This window comes from Mirounga leonina, unplaced genomic scaffold (assembly GCF_011800145.1).
Source record: "Mirounga leonina isolate KUSES-001 unplaced genomic scaffold, KU_Mleo_1.0 Mir_174, whole genome shotgun sequence".
Classification (NCBI taxonomy): domain Eukaryota; kingdom Metazoa; phylum Chordata; class Mammalia; order Carnivora; family Phocidae; genus Mirounga; species Mirounga leonina.
Window position 1 is genome coordinate 66,814,778 of NW_023270451.1, and position 20,700 is coordinate 66,835,477.

A 20,700-nucleotide genomic window follows, 5' to 3' on the forward strand; every position below is an offset into this window, starting at 1 on the left:
TCATTCCAGGCCTTGCAGGGGTGGGGAGCAGGGCCAGAGCAAGGCCTCAGGGGTACCAAGACTGGCAATGGAGGCAATGGAAGGAAGGGCAAGGGTGGCAAAGCAGGACTGAATCCAGGGAGCTCAGCTGCAGGAGGCAGGTAGCCTGTGGGGACAAAGAGAAGGGTGAGTTTGGGTTTGTTGCTGTGATCCCACCCCTCAAAATCACTGGTGGGAAGAGGGACAGACATCATATATATATGATGCATATATATACTCAAATCCCAATCCCATCCCCTTTTCCTGCTAAGGCTGTCAGTGGTACTACAGACTCCAGGGGTGCTAGTCTAGAAGGATGTGTCAAGATTCCTTGATGACCCCGACTGAAGATCCGCACCCTCTTGGGGGTCAAGGAGTAAGCCCCCCCACACACCATGCAGGAGTGAGGCCAGGCCTGTGGATTCTTACCCCAGCAGGGCTTGAGAGAGGCTTGGGGTGGGGTGTCACTGAGACTCCTGTCTGGTGCTGTCCCCCAGCACAGCTGATAGCAGGAGGGACCCAAGGATTCGAGGGCGGGCAGGACTGCTGTGGGCACACAGCAAGGTAACTGCTAGAAAAAGCGAGAGGACACCCCCGCCTTGCTGTCAGAGATGGCTCCTGTTCAGCAGACCTGGGGCTCTAAGGCTGCCCCCTGCCTCCCGCTGTATCCTGTACAACTCCAGAGGGCACCATTCACACGGTAGACTATGAGGATGGTGCTTTCTGAAGTGTGCAGTGTAGGAACCTGGAGCAGTCAGGAATTCTAGCTCAGGCCTCACTGGGAATGGGAGAAGCAGTGAGCTCTTGTCTTCCCAGTTCAGAAACTCCCCTCTCTTCCTGGATACCTGTGCAGAAGTGGTCCCTGGGGAGGCACTCGGTAGAGTCAGATCCTGGGAAGCACCTACAAGGTGAGAGCAGATCCACTCAGGAGGAATGCGTCTAGGGAGTGAGGAGGAGTGGGGAGTAGTGGGGAGGTTCTAGGAAAGGTAGCAACTTCTGGCAGGGATGGGAAGACATGGATGCTACCACCCTAAACAGCCTCCTCCCCAAGGCAGAGCCTTGGGAGACTGGGGAAGAAGGATTAAATCTCAAGGATGGTAAACTGGGGACCGTGCAGACCTGAAGAACAGAGACTCTGAATGCCGAGTATCTAACACAGGGCCTGGCACACGGAAGATGCCGAGTAAATGTGTAGTGGATGGATGGATGGATGGATGGATAGGTGAGTGGATGGATGGATGGATGGATAGGTGAGTGGATGGAGGGATGGATGAATGCAATGCATGCATGGAAGGATGGGTGGGTAGGTGAGTGGATGGATGGAAGCATGGATGTGCAGAGAAGTCACCTGGAATCTGCATTTCCCACTTGAGCTTCTCTTGTCGGCGCCATTTGGCTCTTCGGTTGGAAAACCAGACCTGAGGGAGGGCAGAAACAGCACAGCCGGCTGTGCTCTCCACTCCCCGGCACCTACTGCTCTCACCACACGTTCCTGGTCTGGACCCAGACTTCCTCAGACCTGATGGCCTCCCTCCCTGCTTTGGCCTTTGTTCTCTGGCCCCTTCCCCACCTCAAAGGTTTGGGGTGGGGAAGAGAGGAGAGCAATGAGCAGGAGAACAAGGAGGGTCTTGTGTCTGCTTTCTGCTACAAACTAATTTGTTCCCACCTTCTCGCCCCCTTCCCCGCCTCACCAGAACCCAAGGCCTTCTCAGCACAGACTCTTTCTTCCTGTAGCGTGTGCACACTGGCTCAGAGCTCACTCACCCTCACTGTGTCCTCCGGCAGGGAGGTGGCGGCAGCCAGCTTTCCCCGGGCCGCTGAATCAGGATACTGCCCACGCTGGAACTCTGCCGAGATCGAGGCTTGCATAGTAAGGGCACAGCAAGGAGAGAAGCAGGGCCGGGTCTCCCCCTCAGGCTCCACTCCCGCCTGCTACAACCCTAAACTACCCTCTTCCCCAAGGTGGGGCCACCCACAGCCTCCACCTCTCAACTGCGGCATTGCCTCCATGTGTCACGCCAAGCACCCTCGAGCCCACTGTCTGCCCCAGCCCTGGCACCTTTCTCCAGCGCCTCGGCTTGGCCCGGGGAGAAGATAGTCCGATTCCGGTGGCCAGTCCCTGGGTGGGGACCCCGGGGAGCCTCAGAGCCACTATGGGGAGGGTGAGGGACTGGAGCCAAAACAGCTGTAAAGGGGGACAAATGCTTGTGGTGGTTTGTGATAGTGATTCTTCTCCTCAGCTGGGGTTCCCAAGGCCCCGGGGCTATGGACAGGAGATGGCATGGGTACAAGAGCAGAGCTGTGCTGGTAGGACATTCACAGCTCCTTGGAGGTTACTTCAGGGACACTGAGTGAGAGGCACAGCCAATGCCATGGTCGGGTGCATGCTTAGTGTTTGGGGAAACAGCCGCAAGGTTGGTCCAGGTTTGCACGATCCCACAGAACATGAAGGGTGTTCTGAGAAGCTGTGCACGAGGAAGAGGGAGGGTGTAGAAGGTCCAGTCCTTCCTCCTCCTTGGCAGATCCTGTGAACCTGAGGGCCAAGGGACCTGAGTTCCATTCCAGGACCTGCCAACAACTAGCTGGCAACCTTGGGTAAGTCACTTCCCTTCTCTGCGCTTCGATTTTCTTCTACCAGGAGAGAATACTCCCTGCCAGGCTCTCCTTATTGTCTTTCTGTGACGGTGATCCAAGAAAGAACAAGAAGGGGCTTTGCAAACTGTAAAATGCTGACGTTTGCTCTGAGCGTCCCTGGGGGCAGCTCCGAGACCCACCTGGAGGCCTGAGCTGTGCCCAGGGCAGTGTCTGGTCCTCCTGGAGCGCCCGCAGGATGCGGTTGATGGAGGAGACCTGGGGGAGTCGGGGCGTTGAGTGGGGAGATGGTGTGCAGACCCAGGGTCGCATCCTGAATCCTTACCCCAATATCCTTTCTCTCCTCTCTCTGGGCCCCCACATTATTCCTAGGGCAGGCTCCTCTCTTCCCAAGCTTTCTTCTTCTCTCTTGTCCCACGACCCCACTTTTCAGAAGAGAGCCCCTCGGCCCAGCCTCCCCAGCCTGGGATGGCCCCACTGCCAAGTAAGAGGGGGTCTTCTCCCCAGATGGCCGGTTTGCCAGCCCTGCAGGGAGGGGAGAGCACTTACACTGGGAGTCTTGTCCTGCGTGCAGAGCCCTTCGGCACAGAGCTGGTGTTGGATCTCCCAGGCAAAGAGGGCCGGGCACTCACCCTTCAGCTGGGCAATTCGAGCCACCACGGGGGGTGTGGCCAGACGCGGCTTGCTCCCCCCAATCCCCTTGGGCTCCAAGACACCTGTGCGGTAGTAACGTGCTAGGATCTTGCTCACACAGCCATTAGATACCTGGGTCAGGTGAGAAGCAGGGACAGATGATGGCATGATTGCCAGAGGGTGAGTGTCCCTAGGGCAGAAGGAGGCTACAAGGCAAAGTGAGACTTACTGGCCCAGGCCGCAGAGTTGAGCATTCAGCCTCACCCTTGGGAGCCTGAAGATCCCCACCCCGGACCCCAAGAGGATCTCCCATGAAGTAGCCCAAGCCCCCAAAGCACTCAGAGTCTGCAACAGCCTCAGACTTGCCTTAAAGAGGGTGCCGTGTCCCTGCTTCTTGTCCCCATCCCTGGGTAGACCGTACTACCTTCAGGCTCCGGGAGATGTCGCAGGGCCGCATCCCGCTGACTGCCAGCCGCACAATCTGCTGCCGGGTGTCCAGGGGCAGGGGCCGGCCATTCACAAAAAGCCCCCCCAGCTGATTCACACTGCTGATCCCTGGGCATGAGAAGGAGGCATCCACACATCTCCCCTCTCCCCAGCCCACCTGCGGCACGGAGGACCCTCTTGGGGAGGGTTCCTCAGGCTGCTCCGGTCTGGCTTCCCATCACAGAGAAAGTCCTCGCCCCCAGGGCCCCCCAGCTCCCACTTTCTTTGGGAGGTGGTTCACGGGTGAGTCTTTGCTTTGAGGCCGTTGGCGCTGACCCCCATGATCTAAAGGAAGCAGGTGGAGCAGGGAGGAAGTGCCTGGATGAAGCTCCCCCAGAACACCAGCCAAGGGCATGGAAACTGGTGGAGTTTCCTCCCCTGGAGGGAGGCAAGGACCTGAGATATTCCCTCCCCCCTTACACCAGCCTGTTCTCCCCACTTCTCCCAGGCGTCTTACCATCCTGCGGCATGTTCCAGGCCAATGCTCTTTACAGAAGGGCAGGAACTGGGAAGACTGGGGAGAGGGATTCCTCCTAGGAGCTCCTTCTTTGGTCTTGGGGCTGGATCTGCAATGACCAAGGTTATTTGGGTGAAGCCTCTTGCTCAGAATGGTCTTGGGTTGTAATGTTTTGTGATAGAGGGTCAGGTTTCTAAAATTTGCCAGCAGGTTGGGTGAGAAAATTCAAATTCTCTCTACTTATACCCTTCAGTGATGAACTAACATATCACAGGGCCAGTGGAGGACTGGGTCTTCCTGGATGTCCTGATAAGGGCTTGGTGGGGTAGGCTCTCATTTCTCACACTTTTCATTGTAAGAGGTCAGGGAAGTAGAAAAGGATTATGCATCCAAATGCTCAGGCTTTCCCTTTTGCAAATGGACCACTGTTATCTCTGACCCCTCAGAGCCTTCTCAGCCCTGGGTGATGTGCTTGGGCTTCCTAAGTTCAGATTCAATAGGGTCAAAACCCAAAACTTAGAATATTCTGCCCAGCCAGAAGAGGGCATCGGTGACCAAAGATCCCATTTGCCCTGGTCTGAGGCTAGAGACCAGGTTCAAGACTGCCTTCACTACCAGGCAGCTCCTAAGCTTAGTTTCTCCGGACCACCAACTAGAAAGCTCCCCTCAGAGCACTTCAGGGAGAGTCTTGCTCCTGATTTTTTTTTTTTATACTCTCCAGGAAGCTCTGGGGAAACATGGGGGCTCAGCTCCAGTCTTGGGCACTGAGACTCTGATCCCACCCACTGGAAGTTAAGCATGAACAAGCATCAAGTCTAGGCTTCTCTTGGAAGATACATCTCTTGGTATCTTCTAACCTGCTGGGGTTGTTGGTTCCTATTAACTCTGGAGAGTTCTAGATCTTGCAGTGAAGCAGCTTCGCTCTCAGAGACCAACTGCCTGGGATCAGACACTCGCTCATTGAACTAACACTTACGAAAGGCATGTTGAAAGAAGAGAGTGAGGAGCAGAAGAGAGCTGCGGAGCACCTGGGTGGATCAGATGTTTAAGCGTCTGCCTTCGGCTCAGGTCATGATCCCAGGGTCCTGGGATCGAGCCCCACATCAGGGTCCTGGGATCGAGCCCCACATCGGGCTCCAAGAAGGGAGCTGTGTGCTGACTGATACAGAATACCTTGTGAGCACAAGAGAGTCTCTGAGCAGCAAAGGATGCAGATCCTGGGCCACTGTGCCTTTCTTGCTTTCATCAACAAGTAACAGGAGTAGAAATCACCTCGTTTCTTGCCTGGAACCCTGGCAGGGTTGGCGGTCACCCCAGAAAACAGCTCATGCACAGAATCTTCCTGCAGTAACTATGCCATCCTGGCTCAGCTCATTAATCCGCAATTATTTGCTGAATAAAGTATTAAACATCAGCACATTGCTGGTTGTTCAGGATGAAGTGAGTGAAAATAAAAAGAATAAGGTGTTTGCCTTCCCAAGAGATTATAGCGCAGCTGGGAAGAGGAGACGAGCACTGGAGAAACAAGGAACTCCCAGAGTATGGAATCCAGAGCTGCTTTTAACTCAGTGGCTGAATTGGCTTATACTCACTCCTGTCCAGGGAGGTAGAGACACATTCCCCTTCAAGCTCTCATCTTTCCAGAGAGCCAGGAAAGAAGCTAGAGATCTTTCCAAAAAGAAAGTTGAGGCACAGATTGGGGTTCCCACAAATCAGGGGCAACCCAGGGAGTAAAACTCAGGGAGGGTTAGAAGCCAGTCCCTCACCAGAAGCCAAAATTTCCAGCTCCTAATCCTGGGGCTCTTTCTCTGCCCCCACCCCTGCTTCATGTTTGTGTAATTGCCACCAAAACAATGGGGAGAGAAGAGCCAAGCTGGGAACAGAAAGGACTCTGCCAGGGCAGGGGGATGGGGGCTCGGGGTATCAGCCAAAGCTTTGCTATGACTGAGTGTGCCCTCTAGGTGACCAGAACTCAGAGGAGGAGTGGGGACTCGGGTTCAACATCTAAACCCAAATCATCTCCAAATGTAAAATTCACCAACAGAAACCCCATTCCCAACAGCCACCCCACTCCTTCCCAACATTCATAATAACTCGTCTGATAAAAGAGCTGGTGCTCCCAAGACAGGAAAGCAGGGTAGGGAGTTGGAGGGGCAGGAGGGCGCTAGGCTGCAAAGACAGAGGAGGAGGGAAGTTGGCTTGGCCACACAAAGACATGGAGACGGCTTGGGAGGCAGAGCAGACAATGAGCCTGCAGGTGAGCTACCTGTGTGGAGGCAATGAAGTGGGAGCTTCAGTGGGAGGGTCTCAGTCTCCTAGGCTGGGCTCCTGAGACCCCTGCAGGCTCCAGGGCTGATGCTGGTCTGGTCCTAGTAACAGCCTCCACTCTGTTCCTGCTTCAGTCCTGCCAGGGGGTCCAGAGCTACAGAGAGCCCGTGCTCAGGAGAAGAGGGCAGCCTTCTGGGAGCAGGCAGTGATGTCACAGGCCATGAGCAGAGGAGAGAGGAGGAGGGAGGTGTGCACGGGGCTGACTGACACCGGCCCTGAGGCAGAGCAAGCCACAGCCAGTGACCCATTCTGCCCTTCCATGGGCAGTCCTCAGAGCCTACCTGGTGTCCACCTGCCACCCTAAGGCAGGTATAGAGCCATCTCTCCTGCAGGCCCCCTGGACCCCAAGCGCACGCACTCAGGGGCAGGACCTCAGACAGCTGCCCCCAGCCAGTGCACATGCCAGGGTTTTGGGGTCAACTCCTGGGTCTTGTGTGTATTACAATAAAAGATAAATGGGTATATAGACTCATACCTAATACTGGCCAAGTTGGCTCCTAAATCTCTGAGAGGATGATGGTCCATGTAGAAAAGCACGTGTCACACACGTCCAGCTCTCTCCACAGAGCGTCTTCACCAATTCTCCAAGTGGCTCCTTGACTGAGGTGACACCAAGGATGAATTTTTGCCTAGAAATAGGTGCACTGTGGCAACAGTCGTGGTGGTAATGAGCCTCTAAGGGTAGTGAGGATGCCAGTGGGGTGTTTATGAGGAGGTGTGCAGATTGGTTGTCGTTCTTCCATCTCCAATGTTATCAGGCTCCATTGCACTAGGGATTTGGGGTTTTTGAACTCTATGTTATGAATGACGCTCCTGTGCCCACAAAGGGCACCACAGGTTATCTGGATCATTGTTGGGGTGGGGAAACCAGTAGCTGGCTAGGTGGTTCTTGTGGAATGGGGTGCAGAAAGTGAAACATAGCCCTAGTGATGGAAGCTTTGTTACCACCAAGGTCTTGGGCAGATCCTTCATGAAGAATCCAACATGGAAAGTCCTTGGGCCCATTTCATACCTTGGATTCTGTGAAACGCTCTCAGAAGTCAGGCTGAAAGTAAGCAGGATATAGGGCAATAAGACTAGACCCGGAGGGTGAAAGAATGGATTTCACTGGTAAATGCTCTGGTTTGGGGGGCATCGGGGGTGTGTGTTGTACATTCAGCTTGATCCCAGGGTTGAGAACTCCTGTTCTCAAAGCGGGGCCAAATGTATCACAGAAATGGGTGTTCTATCTTACCCCCACATATAGTCCCCTCCTATTCTAGCCTCCTCCAGCTTCCTCAGGCTGGGCTAGAGCCCCAGGCCATGAAGGGAGACCAGAGCGCTGGCTTCAGCACCACGGGGAGGACAGCACATCCACTAGTACCTATAGAGCCCATTCAACCCCTGGGCATGTGGGACTGCTGTTCGTTCTCCTCGGCCATGCCTGGGTGACAGAGGGTCCCATGGAAGTCCTGTGGTAGCCCTGCTCTTAGTCCTCCTTTCCTGCCTCGTCCCTCCCCCCCACATCTGCCCCAGCATCTGGGGGCGCAAGGCTCCATGTCCTGACCTGTTATTCCCATAGACAGCTGCATGAGGGGTGGAGAGAGGGGTGTCAGGGGGAGAAGGGACAAGCCCTGGCAGATGGTGGTGGCAGCGATTTCCCCCATAAACTACCCTCTCCCCCCGCCTTTACAACGCGCTCTTGGGTCTGAACAAACAGAGGCTTTCGACCTAGAGTTGATGGGGGGAGGGAAAAGAGAGGAAGGGCCCTGGCAGGGGGGCCTGGCCAGCCCAAAGGCTCAGCCACTCAGCCCTCTGCCCAGCGCACCAGACTGTTTGAGGAGCAAATATCTGCCCTCACTGTCTGACTCTCTCAACCTCCCCCACCAGGTTTGGGGCTAATTGTCCCTCATTAGCTGGGCCCAGGCTGCCACCAGCCCCCGCCATCTGCTCGAAATTATACATTAACTCAGAGGTCTTGCCACCCGCCAGCCAGGCTGCGCGCCCCTCTCCAGGCTGCCCATGGCCATTCCAGTCTCTCCCTCACCCTGATGTAGAGCCCTAACCGCTGGCTTCTTCTGCCCTCAGGAACTCCTAGTATAAAGTCGGGTGGCTGTGGGAAAAGATCTGTCCTCAGGAGAGGTGGCTGGAATTCCCCTGCCCTCCTCAAGGGGCCAGAAGACAAGACAGGCGTGTGCGTAAAGCTGGAGAGGGCAGGGCGCAGCCAGTGCAGGGACCCGGCGGGCGGCGGCGGGGGCTGCGGCGGCGGGAGCTTTGGTCTGACACCTCACCTGGGCTTTCTGGTGCTCACTGGGGGAGGTGACACCAGTTCTAAGCTGTTTCCACCCCTCCCTTTGGCATCTGTTAGTAAGCTGTGGGATTCTGTCTCCCACCTTTCCTCTCTCCAGCAAGCACCATCTCAGGCCAGCCGTCAGCTCTCCAGAGCGCACCGCTATGCGCCACCTCTCCAAAACCACTCTCTGGCAACGCGTGCCTCCCTGTTGAAAGTCATAGTAGTTTCCTTGCTACAGAAGCATGGGGAATCTTCAAGTTCCCTGGATATTCCTAAACTTGACGTTGAAGTTGCAACCCCTCCCCACCCCCAAGCTTTATGTAGTCATCCTGCTCTCCCCACCCAGACCCAGCTCTAACATCTGCAAATCCCTGCACTTCTGGCTCAGTTTCTAGAATGCTGGCTATCCAGCTCCCTCCCTCCGAATGCCAGGGAGGCAGTGAAGAGCACATCCTCCCAACCGTGGCTTTGAACTGGGGCATAGAAAATGCCTCCTTTTCCTCTCTTTTTTTACCAAGAGCCCCTAGCCTCTGAGCTCAACCCTTCCCCGTGTTTCTCTCAGGACTGGGCTTTGCGGGGTAGGGTGGTGAGTGTGCACTTCCCTAGAGAGAGCTGGGGAGTTCAGGGATTAAAGCCCAGCACCCAGGAAGGCCAGGCAAGGAAACCCATGGGGATATGAAGGGCAGGCTAGGAAGAGCCCAGCCCAGAGCTGCTAGGACCAGCACTGTGCGCCTCAGACCGTAGCCCATCAGGCGGTCAGATGACGCTTGGTGCACCACCTGTGGAGAGTGTGTCCTTGGGTCCGCATGCGCACCAACCCTGCCAGTGTGGGGAAGTTGCTGCGTCCTGGCTGGGGTTTTCACTCCTACCCAGTAACCTGAAATTCAATCTGTTCCCTGGAGACTGCCAGCTCTGTGCTCCCCAACGCTTCCCTCTCCCTCCCCTCCCCCACCGTGCTTGCGGTAGAGGATCTGGGAAGGCAGATAGCAGTCCATTTTTTAAATACACTTGAATAAACTTTATTTTTTAGGACAGTCTTGGATTTACAGAGAACTTTCAAAGATAATACAGAGAGTTCTCATGTACCCTACATCCAGTTTCCCTTATTATTAACATCTTACATCAGTATTGTATATTTGTTGTAATTAATAAACCAGTATTGATACATTATTATTAGCTAAAATCCATTCTTTATTCAGATTTCCGCAGGTTTTCCCTAATGTCCTTTCTGTTCCAGGACCCCATCCGGGACACCACTTTACGTTTGGTCACCATGTCTCCTTAGGCTCGTCTTGGCTGGGACAGTTTCTCAGACTCTCTTGTTTTTGATAATTTTGAAAATGTTTAGGAGTCAGGTATTTCGGAGAGCATCCTTCAGTTAGGATTCGTCTGAGATTTTTCTCATGATTTGACTGGGATTAGGAGTTTTGAGGGAGAAGACCAAAAAAGGTAAGTGCCATTCCCATCACATCGTGTTAAGGGTACCTGCTGTCAAATTACTTAGTTCTGTTGATGTTGACCTTGATCACCTGGCTGAGGTAGTGTCTGTCAGGTGTCTCCACTGAAGTTATTCTTGCGCCTCCTTCCCATGCAGCACTTTTCTGAAGGAAGTCCTTATGCACAGCTCATGCTTAAGGAGTGGGGACTTGTGCTTTCGGCTTGAGGGTGGACTACCTACATAAATCACTTGGATTTCTTCGGCCCAGATTTCTCTCTTCTCTCTCATTTATTTATTCAATCATTTCTTTATATCAATATGGATTTGTGAATAATTATTTTATTCTTTGAATTATAATCCAATATACTACTTTACGCTCAACTTGTTCCAACTTTGGCCATCGGGAGCTCTTTCAGTTTGACTCCCATGTCCCTTTGGCATAGCCCTATTATTGTGGAGCTTGGTTTTTATCCTGTGTGTGTGTGTATGTGTGTGTCTCCTTATTTTTTGGCCCTGCAAAAAGGGCTTATCTTGTATATTTCCTGCCCCGGTCCTAGAATCAGCATTTCTCCAAGGAGCCTGGTACCTTTTGTTGGAGAATGGTATGAGAAATGAAGATCTGGGTGCTACATATGTTTGTTGCTACTGGGGTGTCAGTGTAGGTTCTCTCAGCTGACAGAGCAGAGAAATAGATGTGTGTGGACTAACCTGTGTCTACAGACATATCTATGAACAGTTCTATATGTAGCCATTTGAATCTATATTAAACTAAACATGATGTCTCCAACTCTAATCCATTATTACACAAATCCTCCCCTCCTAGTTTCTGTGAACTCTGTATATTTATGTACAATTTATTTTGTTAGTCTCACAGATGCCGCTCATTTCCAAAGTTACTTAAATCAGCACCCTTTCCCCTGACTCCCTTCACTGAAGCTGTTGCATATGTTTGTAATACAGTTAGGTTATTTTGTCATATCCTGCATTTCATCTGAGAAGCCCCTGACCTCTGCATCCGTTGTTTAAAATTTTCATACACTAAGGTTCACTTTTTGTGCTATGAAGTCCTATAGCATTTGATAAATGCATAATGTTATATATCCACAAGTACAGTTATTATACAGAATAGTTTCACCACCCTAAGAAATCCCCAGTGCTCCCCTATTCAACCTTCCTTCCTGCCCCCAAACCCCTGACAACCACTGATCTTTTTACTATCACTACAGTTTTGCCTTTTCTAGAATGCCATGTAATGGAGCCATGCACTAGGTAGCCTTTTCAGACTGGCTTCTTTCAATTACTAATATGCATTTAAGTCTCCTCTGTCTTTTTACCACTTGAGAGCTTCTTTTTTAGTGCTGAATAGTATTCCATTGTCTGGATGTACCACACTTTCTTTATCTGCTCACAGCTTGGTTGCTTCCAAGTTTGGGCAACTATGAAGCTGCTACAAACATCCATGTGTAAGTTTTTGTGTGGATATAAGGATTCAGCTCCTTTGGGTAAACAACAAGGAGCACAATTGCTGGATCATATAGTAAGGATAGTTTTGGAAGAAACTGCCAAACTGTCTTCCAAAGCGGCCATACCATTTTGCGTTCCCACCAACAGCGTATGAGCTATTTGTTGCTCAGCATCCTTGCTAGCATTTGGTGGTGTCAGTGTTCCAGATTTTGGCAATTCTGTTTAGTGGTTATCGCATTGTTGTTTCAATTTGCATTTCCCTGATGACATATGATGTAGATTATCTTGTCATCTGCTTATTTGCCATCTGTGTATCCTTTCTTGGTGACATGTCTGTTGAGGTCTTTGGCCCGTTCTTTAATCAGATTGCTTGTTTTCTTTTTTTAAGATTTTATTTATTTATTTTGACAGAGAGAGACACAGTGAGAGAGGGAACACAAGCAGGGGGAGTGAGAGAGGGAGAAGCAGGCTTCCCGCTGAGCAGGGAGCCCGATGCAGGGCTTGATCCCAGGACCCTGGCAGACGCTTAACGATTGAACCACCCAGCCGCCACCCCCCCCCTTTTTTTTAAAAAGGTCAGAGGGAGAAGCAGGCTCCCGGCCAAGCTGGGAGTCCGATGTGGGACTTGATCCTAGGACTCCGGGACCATGACCTGAGCCGAAGGTAGTCGCCCAACCAACTGAGCCACCCAGGCGCCCCAGATTGTTTGTTTTCTTATTGTTGAGTTTTAAGAATTCTTTGTTTATTTTGGATAATAGTCCTTTATCAGACTCCCCACGGAGCAGGGAGCCTGATACAGGCTGATCCCAGGACCCCCTCCATCTGAAGGCAGATGCTCAACCAACTGGGCCACCCAGGCGCCCCTATAATTCTTTTTATACATTGTTGGATTCAATTTGCTAATATTTTGTTGAGGATTTTTTTCATCTGTGTTAATGAGACATATTGGTCTTTGGTTTTCCTTTCTCATAATTTCTTTATCTCCTTTTTCTCCTTTATCTCCTATCTACCCTAATGCCTTAGGGTAATTAATGTTGGTCTCATACAATGGGTTAGGAAGGGTCCTCAGATAATCAGCTTTGAGAGTGAGGGCAAGGTTCTTCAAGCAGATGTAACTCAGGCTGAGAGACACACAAAGCTCATCTCCTATAACTGCATCCAGGACGGTATGACTCAGTATTTAACAGCAGGACCTTTAAAACCACCAAACCTAAATTCTTATCCCGTCTCTGCCATGCTATCTACATGATCTTGGGCCAGTTAACTATTAATTTAACAAATAATTACTGAACACCTACTGTATGCCAGGCACTGGAATAGCAGCAGTGAATGTCAGAGAAAGACCAATACCATATGATTTCACTCTATGTGGAATTTAAGAAACACAACAAACGAGGAAGGGGAAAAAAGTAAATGAGAGAGAGAGAGAGAAGTCAAGAAACAGACTCCTAACTACAGAGAACAAACTGATGGTTATGGGGGGAGAAGGGTTGGGTGAAATAGGTGATGGGTTTTAGGCAGACACTTAACCGACTGAGCCACCCAGGCATCCCACATCTTAAAACTTTCTATGCTTCAGTCTTCCACATCTATAAAATGGAACTATAGCAGTAGTCATAGAACTGTTGTATTACATAAGTTAATATACATAAAGAACATTCTATACAACTATTATATTATTATTGTTATTACTGCTCTTACTACTCCTGTTACGTGCCAATAAATAATCCCATTATCTATTGACCGAGTTCAGTAGTTACAGTCTAGATTTCTAGCCCTACCCTTGCTGTCCGTACTCAGCAATCCTGTCATTTCTGTCTCTATGCTTCTTCAGCTGACCCTCCTGATCTCTGGGTTCATTAAGCCTATTATATGATATTTCTTCTCTGACCTAGGGTTACCTTACCTGGGAGATAGTTGGGTGGCTATCTTTCTGCTGCCTTTGAAATATAGTAAAAGTTTTTCATTTTTGGAAGAGTGAGATGAGGAACAAAAGTCATCAATGATCCAAGGTCTTTGCCTATATGCTTTCGGAAGGTTGTGGGGCCTTGGCCAGGCCTAGGACAGAGTGAGAGGGGACTGTGTTAATTTAAGCTAGCCATGACTGAAACTAGATCTGTAACAGGTCCTACATAAGAAAGCTCAGTGTGCCAATTAAGGGTAACTTTCCACTGCTGAGCAAGACCCAAAGGCAATAGGGAAGAAAACTCCCTCCTTAAGGATAAGGGTCTTACCTCTGTCTCAGAAATCCAGAGCTCTTAACTTTTATTGTGCCTCCAAAGGCCTCCAAAGCAATACCTGCTCAGCCCAACAGAAGTCACTACCCTACCCAGAGATCAAGCTATGTAAAGATAGGTAGGTATAAAGACAGTCTCATTACTGTCTCTGGCTTGGCACTATCCAACGCAATAACCAGACTCTGAATGGCCCATGGTCCCAGGTTTCATCCATGGTCCCAGCTGGCCTCCCCTTCACCACCATCTTCAGCTCGCCTGATTCCTCCTTACTGGCCTCAGGTCCACTCTTGGTTCCACATCAAACTGCTCTTTCTCTCAAGTCTCCACTACCTGGAATCAATGATTTTAGCCTTCCCTGCACTGCTCCACATTTCCCATTTTTTTTTCCCCTGGAAGACACGCAACACTAATGTTCAGGGGAAGCCTCCGTTGACTCTCTAACTCTCTTTCCTTCTCCCACTCTCCAGCATTTAGACGGCTGACTGCAGCCCTGACTTACTCCACCCACTATGCTGGTTTCTCTTCAGTCTCCTGGTACCTTGAGTTCTTTCTCTTAGTTTTCTTTATATTTTTTGTAATTTGATGTATAATAATTACTGTTCCAACCAAGCAGTGGTTGGAGAGAAAGCTGGCACTCACTGCTTGACCCCACCAGAGATCAGTCACTGGGGAGCCTGGCAGATCCAGGCCGTGTGCTGGGTCTGCAGGCGGGCTCCCCCTGCAGCCTGCCCAGTGCCCTGCACTTGGTGGGGACACAGGATGACAGTAACCTTCAGTGACCCAGGCTTCCCTCCTCACAACTCCCCTGAAAGCCTGAGCGGTGTGACTGGCAGGGGAGTCAGTACCAGGTCAGAAGGGGCAAAGGAGAGGCAGACTTGGGTAAGACGTGGCAGCTGGGAGTGCTCTGAGGCGCCAGGTCCCTTTTCAACCCCACATCCTCCCAAACCCATTCCTGCATCACGCGTCTTTCTGCCTCCAGGGATGGAATGGAAAAGACAGGCTCTGGAACCCAACAGAGTAAAATCTTTTGGGTATTATTGCCACTGTTGGAGGAAGATGAGTTTGAGAATAGAATTCTCCTTTTTTTTTTTTTAGGAGAAAACAGGGAATTTATTTTAAAACAAACAAAAATATCAAATCATCTAACATAATTGCTCAAAGGCACTAGTTCAGAAAAAAAATTGTAATTATGTAGCATCTGTACTAAAAAATGCTGATTTTACCTCTGGTCATTTTTTCCCCATTGCAGGAAAATACACATAACATAAAGCTTACCATTTTAACCATTTTTTAAGTGTACAATTCAGTGGCTTTAAGCATATTTACAATGTTGTACAACTATCATCACTCTCCATTTCCACTTTTCATCATCCTAAATTCTGTACCCATTAAACAGTAATTCTGCATTCCTCCCTCCCCCAACCCTTGGACCTCCACACTACTTTCTCTCCATGAATTTGCCTAGTCTAGGTACCACCTATAAGTGGGTTCATGCAATATTTGTCCTTCTGTGTCTTGCTCATTTCATTTACCATGATGTTTTTGAGAAGGAAGTTCTTGTGCATGCTTCTACTTGCCCTCCTCTTCATCACTCCAGTCTCAAAAAATTAAAGCTGATTTGGAGCTATTGGTGGAGACTTGGGGAAGAATGGAGGTGTCCATCTATGAAGATGATGGGTAGAAGCAAAGCAAGTCTGTAAAGAGCAAACTCCCTTAGGGTTCTGAGTTCACACATCTTGAGTACTGGGAGAGCCCCAGTCGAGAGAGAAGACAAGCCAAGAGAATTTCATCAGTCAGCCCACAGAGATGCCAAGCAATTCAAATAAGAAGATGGCAGCTTATCTCCCCCAGACGCTGGGGGTTCTCTGCACTAGAGGGTGAGTCCCCTGAGCTCTAGTCTCCTTAGGCAGATGACAAAGATGTAGAGACAAAATAGAGGAAGGAAAATGCCCAAGTGAGTCCTGCCTCCTAGCTTTTAAGTTGTTCCTCTCCCAATTCATTCCCATCTTTTAAAAATGCATGGAGTAGGAGATGAAAGAGAACAGTTTGGAGTAGGAAGAAATAGTATGTGGGAGAGGAATGAGAAAGAGAAGACATGGAAAAATCTATGCTCTTGACTAGTGATTAGAGCATCTTCTGTCCTGCCCTGTCAAGACAGGGTGGGAGAACACCATTGGCAGGCATGTGGAGGGCTACAAAAATTGGTATTTAGGCCAAACTCTGCCACTTATTTGCCATGAGACCTCAGCTTTCTATGAATAAACTAACTCTAGTTTACTTTGTCTTGCTGTTATAGGGAGGCTTGTTGTTCTGGAGGCTGCAAGTCTGACATCAAGGTGTGAGCAGGAGCCACACTCCTTCTGAGGCTCTAGGGAAGGATCTGTGTCAGGTTTTTCTCCTAGCTTCTGGTAGTTCATTTGCTTGTGGCTCCATGACTCCAGTGTTCCCATGGTGTCCTTCCTGTGTATCTGTCCTTTCACAAGGCATTCTTCCATTAGGACACCTGTCGTATTGGATTAGGGGCCCACTATACTCCAGGATAACTCAATTTTAACTGAACTAATTACATCTACAATTATCTCCACATACAGTCCCATTATATGGTACTGGGGGGTGAGGACTCCATCACGTGAATTTGGGGGGGACACAGTTCAACCATAGCAAGGCTGAGTCCATTGTTTTAATTAGGACTTCTTCTACAATAACCTCTTAGCACTGAGGCCTGGAGAGAGATAACCAGGCCCTTCGTGGCCACATCCCAAGAAGAGAGCATCTTCTGCTCTGTCCTGTCCCGTCTGGTCCCCAAGATGAGTTCCTACCCTGCTTCTTGGGCAGGGACTCTAGAACAGCAAGGCAGTAGTTGGCTCTCACAAACATGCCATTTCTCCTTTTTTTTTTTTTAAAGATTTTTTTTTTAAGATTTTATTTATTTATTTGACAGAGAGAGAGACAGCTAGAGCAGGAACACAAGCAGGGGGAGTGGGAGAGGGAGAAGCGGGCTTCCCGCAGAGCAGGGAGCCGGATGTGGGACTCGATCCCAGGACCCCAGGATCATGACCTGAGCCGAAGGCAGACGCTTAACGACTGAGCCACCCAGGCGCCCTGCCATTTCTCCTTTTACCCTCACTTGCAAGTGCTTCTTTGTAGACCACTCCACGGGGCCAGCACCACTTCATGCTGCTCATCATGTTCTTCCAAGTACCTTTAGAACTCATTTTAGGTTCATCCTGTCTCTCCCTGGAATTTCTAGGCCCCAGGGTAAGGAGGAGATCAGGAGCTGTCCAGGGTCCAACATATAAAGAGTCTTCAAATTAACTGAATGCCTTCGGCAAACACCTTGACCATCCTATGACATCCAGAGTATGTCAGCTGGGATAGAGAAAGAGGCCATAGACCAAGCAATGGGCATGCCCTGCCAACAAGGCTTTGCTGGGCAGCCAGAGGGCAGCATTTTGTCACCAAGTACCTGGAAGGAAGGAATCCTCGAGAGGGGGCAAAAGCCCTGGAAACGGGGATGGGGCTGGAATAAGCAAGGACCATTAAAGTAAATCCCCTCCTTAAACATCATTCCCGGGACTTCCAAACCTTCTCAGATATTGTCAGCTCTGTCTGAACCCAAGAGGGAGTTTAGAGGAGACTCCCTCTCATCTCTACTTTGTAGGAACAGAAAATCTCTTGGCAAAGAAAGGACAATCAAGTTGGATAAAAGGGAAAAAAATTTTCCCAAGGAGCTAGATAACAGTTTCTGTAGGAGGAAGGCAGAGAATTGCCACAGTGGCTTGCAACAATGACTCATCTCTCCAGGATTTTGTTTCTAGGACTGAAATAAAAAGGATCATTTGGTGGGGAAAATAAAAGACGGCTGAGCAAGAGGACCAGTGAGCAAGAGGCCTTGTGAAATAAGAAAAAATGGGCAGATAAGGTGAATGTTTTTAAATGGAACAAGTCTTTGACAATGACCTCAACCTTTGGGCAGGGTGGGATGGACTCCACGAGGCTTCCAAAACAATGCTTCTTGTCTTGAATAAATTAATTGATAGAGCGGCGCCTGGGTCAGTTGGTTAAGCGTCTGCCTTCGGCTCAGGTCATGACCCCAGGGTCCTGGGATCGAGCCCCACATGGGGCTCCCTGCTCAGCGGGGAGTCTGCTTCTCCCTCTCCCTCTGCCCATCTCCTTGCTCATGCTCTCTCTCAAATAAACAAAATCTTAAAAAAAAAAAGAAAGAGTAACTGAGAGAAGGATTAAGAGCTTGAGTTTAGGAGTCAAACAGACCTGGGTTGAAATCCTGTCCTCCTGAGCCTCAAGTTTATTGTCTTTATAATTGAAACATTTCCCCCCTGGGATTATTATAGCAATTTCATGAGATAATGTGATAATACATTCAAAATATCTACTACTATGTCTGCTGTATTGTAGAGACTGAATAGAAGGTAGTGTTTATGACTTGCTTACATGCCAGTAGAAAACAACATGAAGCTTCTCTGTTATCAAACATAGGGAGCATGTGGATTACACAAGCATAGCCCAGCGGTAGACAACAAAATCAGGCTGAACAGACAACTCAAATAGGAAAGAGTCTTTTGCAGTTTTTTATGGCTGATGGCTTACAGTCACGTGGGACTCAATCCTAGTCCTTCTTTCTCACCTAGGTGAATTCTGATCTAGAAGCTGGAAAGGTATGACTATCAATCATGCTGTTACTGAGGAGAAGCAATTTGCTCTCTTTTCCAGGGTGCACTCTGGGCTGTGTTGACCAGTGGACAGGACTGGTGGGACCGAGTCCTGCTGAGTAGCCGCAACACTATTCCCTGATTGAGTGATTAGAGCTGAACTTCTGCGCTCTTCTCTAGCATTATACAACCAGCACCCCCTGTGGGGGGCTGACCCTTAAAAAACGTTCTCTCTATGGAGGCTGGGGACAGGAAGGAGGTGAGGGCCTCTGTGAGCACCCAAGCACTTCTAGATTCCTCATTTCTGCCAACCTCCTAACCAACTGTTACCCTCTTCTGTGAGCATTTATTATGCTCACACTATGTTTTGACTCCTCTTCTGTCTCTTGCATTTCCTGGCCCTAAAAAAAGTTTTTACATTTTAGGTGGAAAATCTTAAGGAAAAAAAAAGGCTTGGGGGGTGGACTTTTTGTACTGGGGGCACTTAATTACAATGTGTTTATTTTTAGTTTGGGGAAAGAGACAAAGTCATTTAGGAATGTGAAGGAGTCATAAGCAAGAAGAAAGATGAATGGGATGAAGAGAAGGGAAATGAATGACTAGGGGAGTCTGGGCAGCAGTTACCATTAGGGTAACTGAACAGATTTTTCCACTGGTCTGTCATGGCTAGGAAGAAGAAATTGGTCTCCCATCTTAGAGCAGAGCAGGCTGGAAATCTAACTTCGCTGGAATTCCGTGGGTAGTAACTTCTGGGAAGAGAAACCATCCTAATCCTTCCAGGGGAACTCAAACACTAAGATGTAAAGGTCTAAAGTACAGTTAAAATGCACTGACACCCACGTTTGCCCCTAAATCTGGGAATCCAGAGTTCAGAAAAGTGAATCACCTCGTCCTGGCCGCAAGGGCTAGATGGGAATGGAAAAGTTTGTTTGGCTATCACAGTGAGAAAGGTGGAGAGCCACAGGTTCAAGTAGAACTTGGTTTGGAGGAGAGGTCTGAGATGGGGAGCACAGAGTGAGTCAATAACTTCTTTTACAGAGTTTGGGTCCCAAATGATTAAGTTGGACCAGGCTGCTTGAAGAATAAAGAGTTTCACGCTTTTAGGGCCATAGGATTTTTATTTTATCAGCTGGCTTACAATTACGAATTTCTAAGCTCTGGGAGCAGGAGAATATTCCCAGGGTTAGGTCCTCTCTCACCCTCCTACCTAATTTTGGATTAGGATAGCATGTAAATGGCTACAATCCCAAAAGATGAACTGAGGGAAGACAAACGAAATGATGTCACAGTACCTCCCGGAATTTTTACTACGAATATGATTGGTAAAATAATAAAGCTCCTAGAAGATAATACAGGAGAATATCTTTATGACCAAATGCCAGATACACATGTTTTAAAATGCTAACCCTCATTAGAAATTAGGGAGATGCAAATTAAGACCATAATAAGATACTACTGTACGGGAGTCTGACTTGGTACAACCGCCCTGGAAAAAGTTTGGCATTATTCACCAAAGTTAAAGATATTCATAACCTATAACCCCCTATCATTCCCCAAAGAAATTCATGTTCATCATTGTTTATTTATAATATCTGAAAATTGTATACAACACTGTTCCAGACACTGTTGCTGTGTTTTAAACCACTCCAAACACAGAGGTATAAAACTACCACCATTTTGTTATGCTTATGGTTCTCTGAGTCCAGAGTTCAGAAAGAAAGGGTCTAGAGGAGCTAGCTTATCTCAGCTCCGTAATGTGGCTTCTGCTGGGAGGCTCGAAGGCTGTGACTCAGCGGAGTCATCTAAAGGCTTTTTTATTCACGCATCTGGCTTTTGATGCCAGCTATTGGCAGGAATTCAGCGGGGGCTATTGGCCAAAACACCTGGATGCAGCCTGTCTCTGTTGTAGCTTGGGCTTTCTCACAGCCTGGTGGCTGGATTCCCAGTGCAAGAATTCCAAAAGAACAAGTTAGCAGAAGTCCAAGGCATATTTTATGAAGTGACTTAAGAAATCATTTTCACTGTAGTCTATTGACAAAGGCAGAGCAAAGGAGGGACATAGACTCCACGTCTTAATGGAAGGAAGGACAAGGTCACTTTGTAAG

At 49.2% G+C, this 20,700-nt stretch overlaps 1 protein-coding gene across 1 annotated transcript; it reads right to left on the reverse strand.

Moving 5' to 3' along the window:
- PAX4 (paired box 4) lies at window positions 1-4,199 on the reverse strand. Its single transcript, XM_035020303.1, is given in 12 exon segments — window positions 1-72; window positions 74-130; window positions 132-145; window positions 448-589; window positions 864-919; window positions 1,367-1,436; window positions 1,783-1,865; window positions 2,078-2,203; window positions 2,793-2,868; window positions 3,160-3,375; window positions 3,668-3,798; window positions 4,187-4,199. Coding segments are annotated over 12 exon segments (1,056 nt in total).
- Window positions 4,200-20,700: the final 16,501 nt, after the last annotated feature.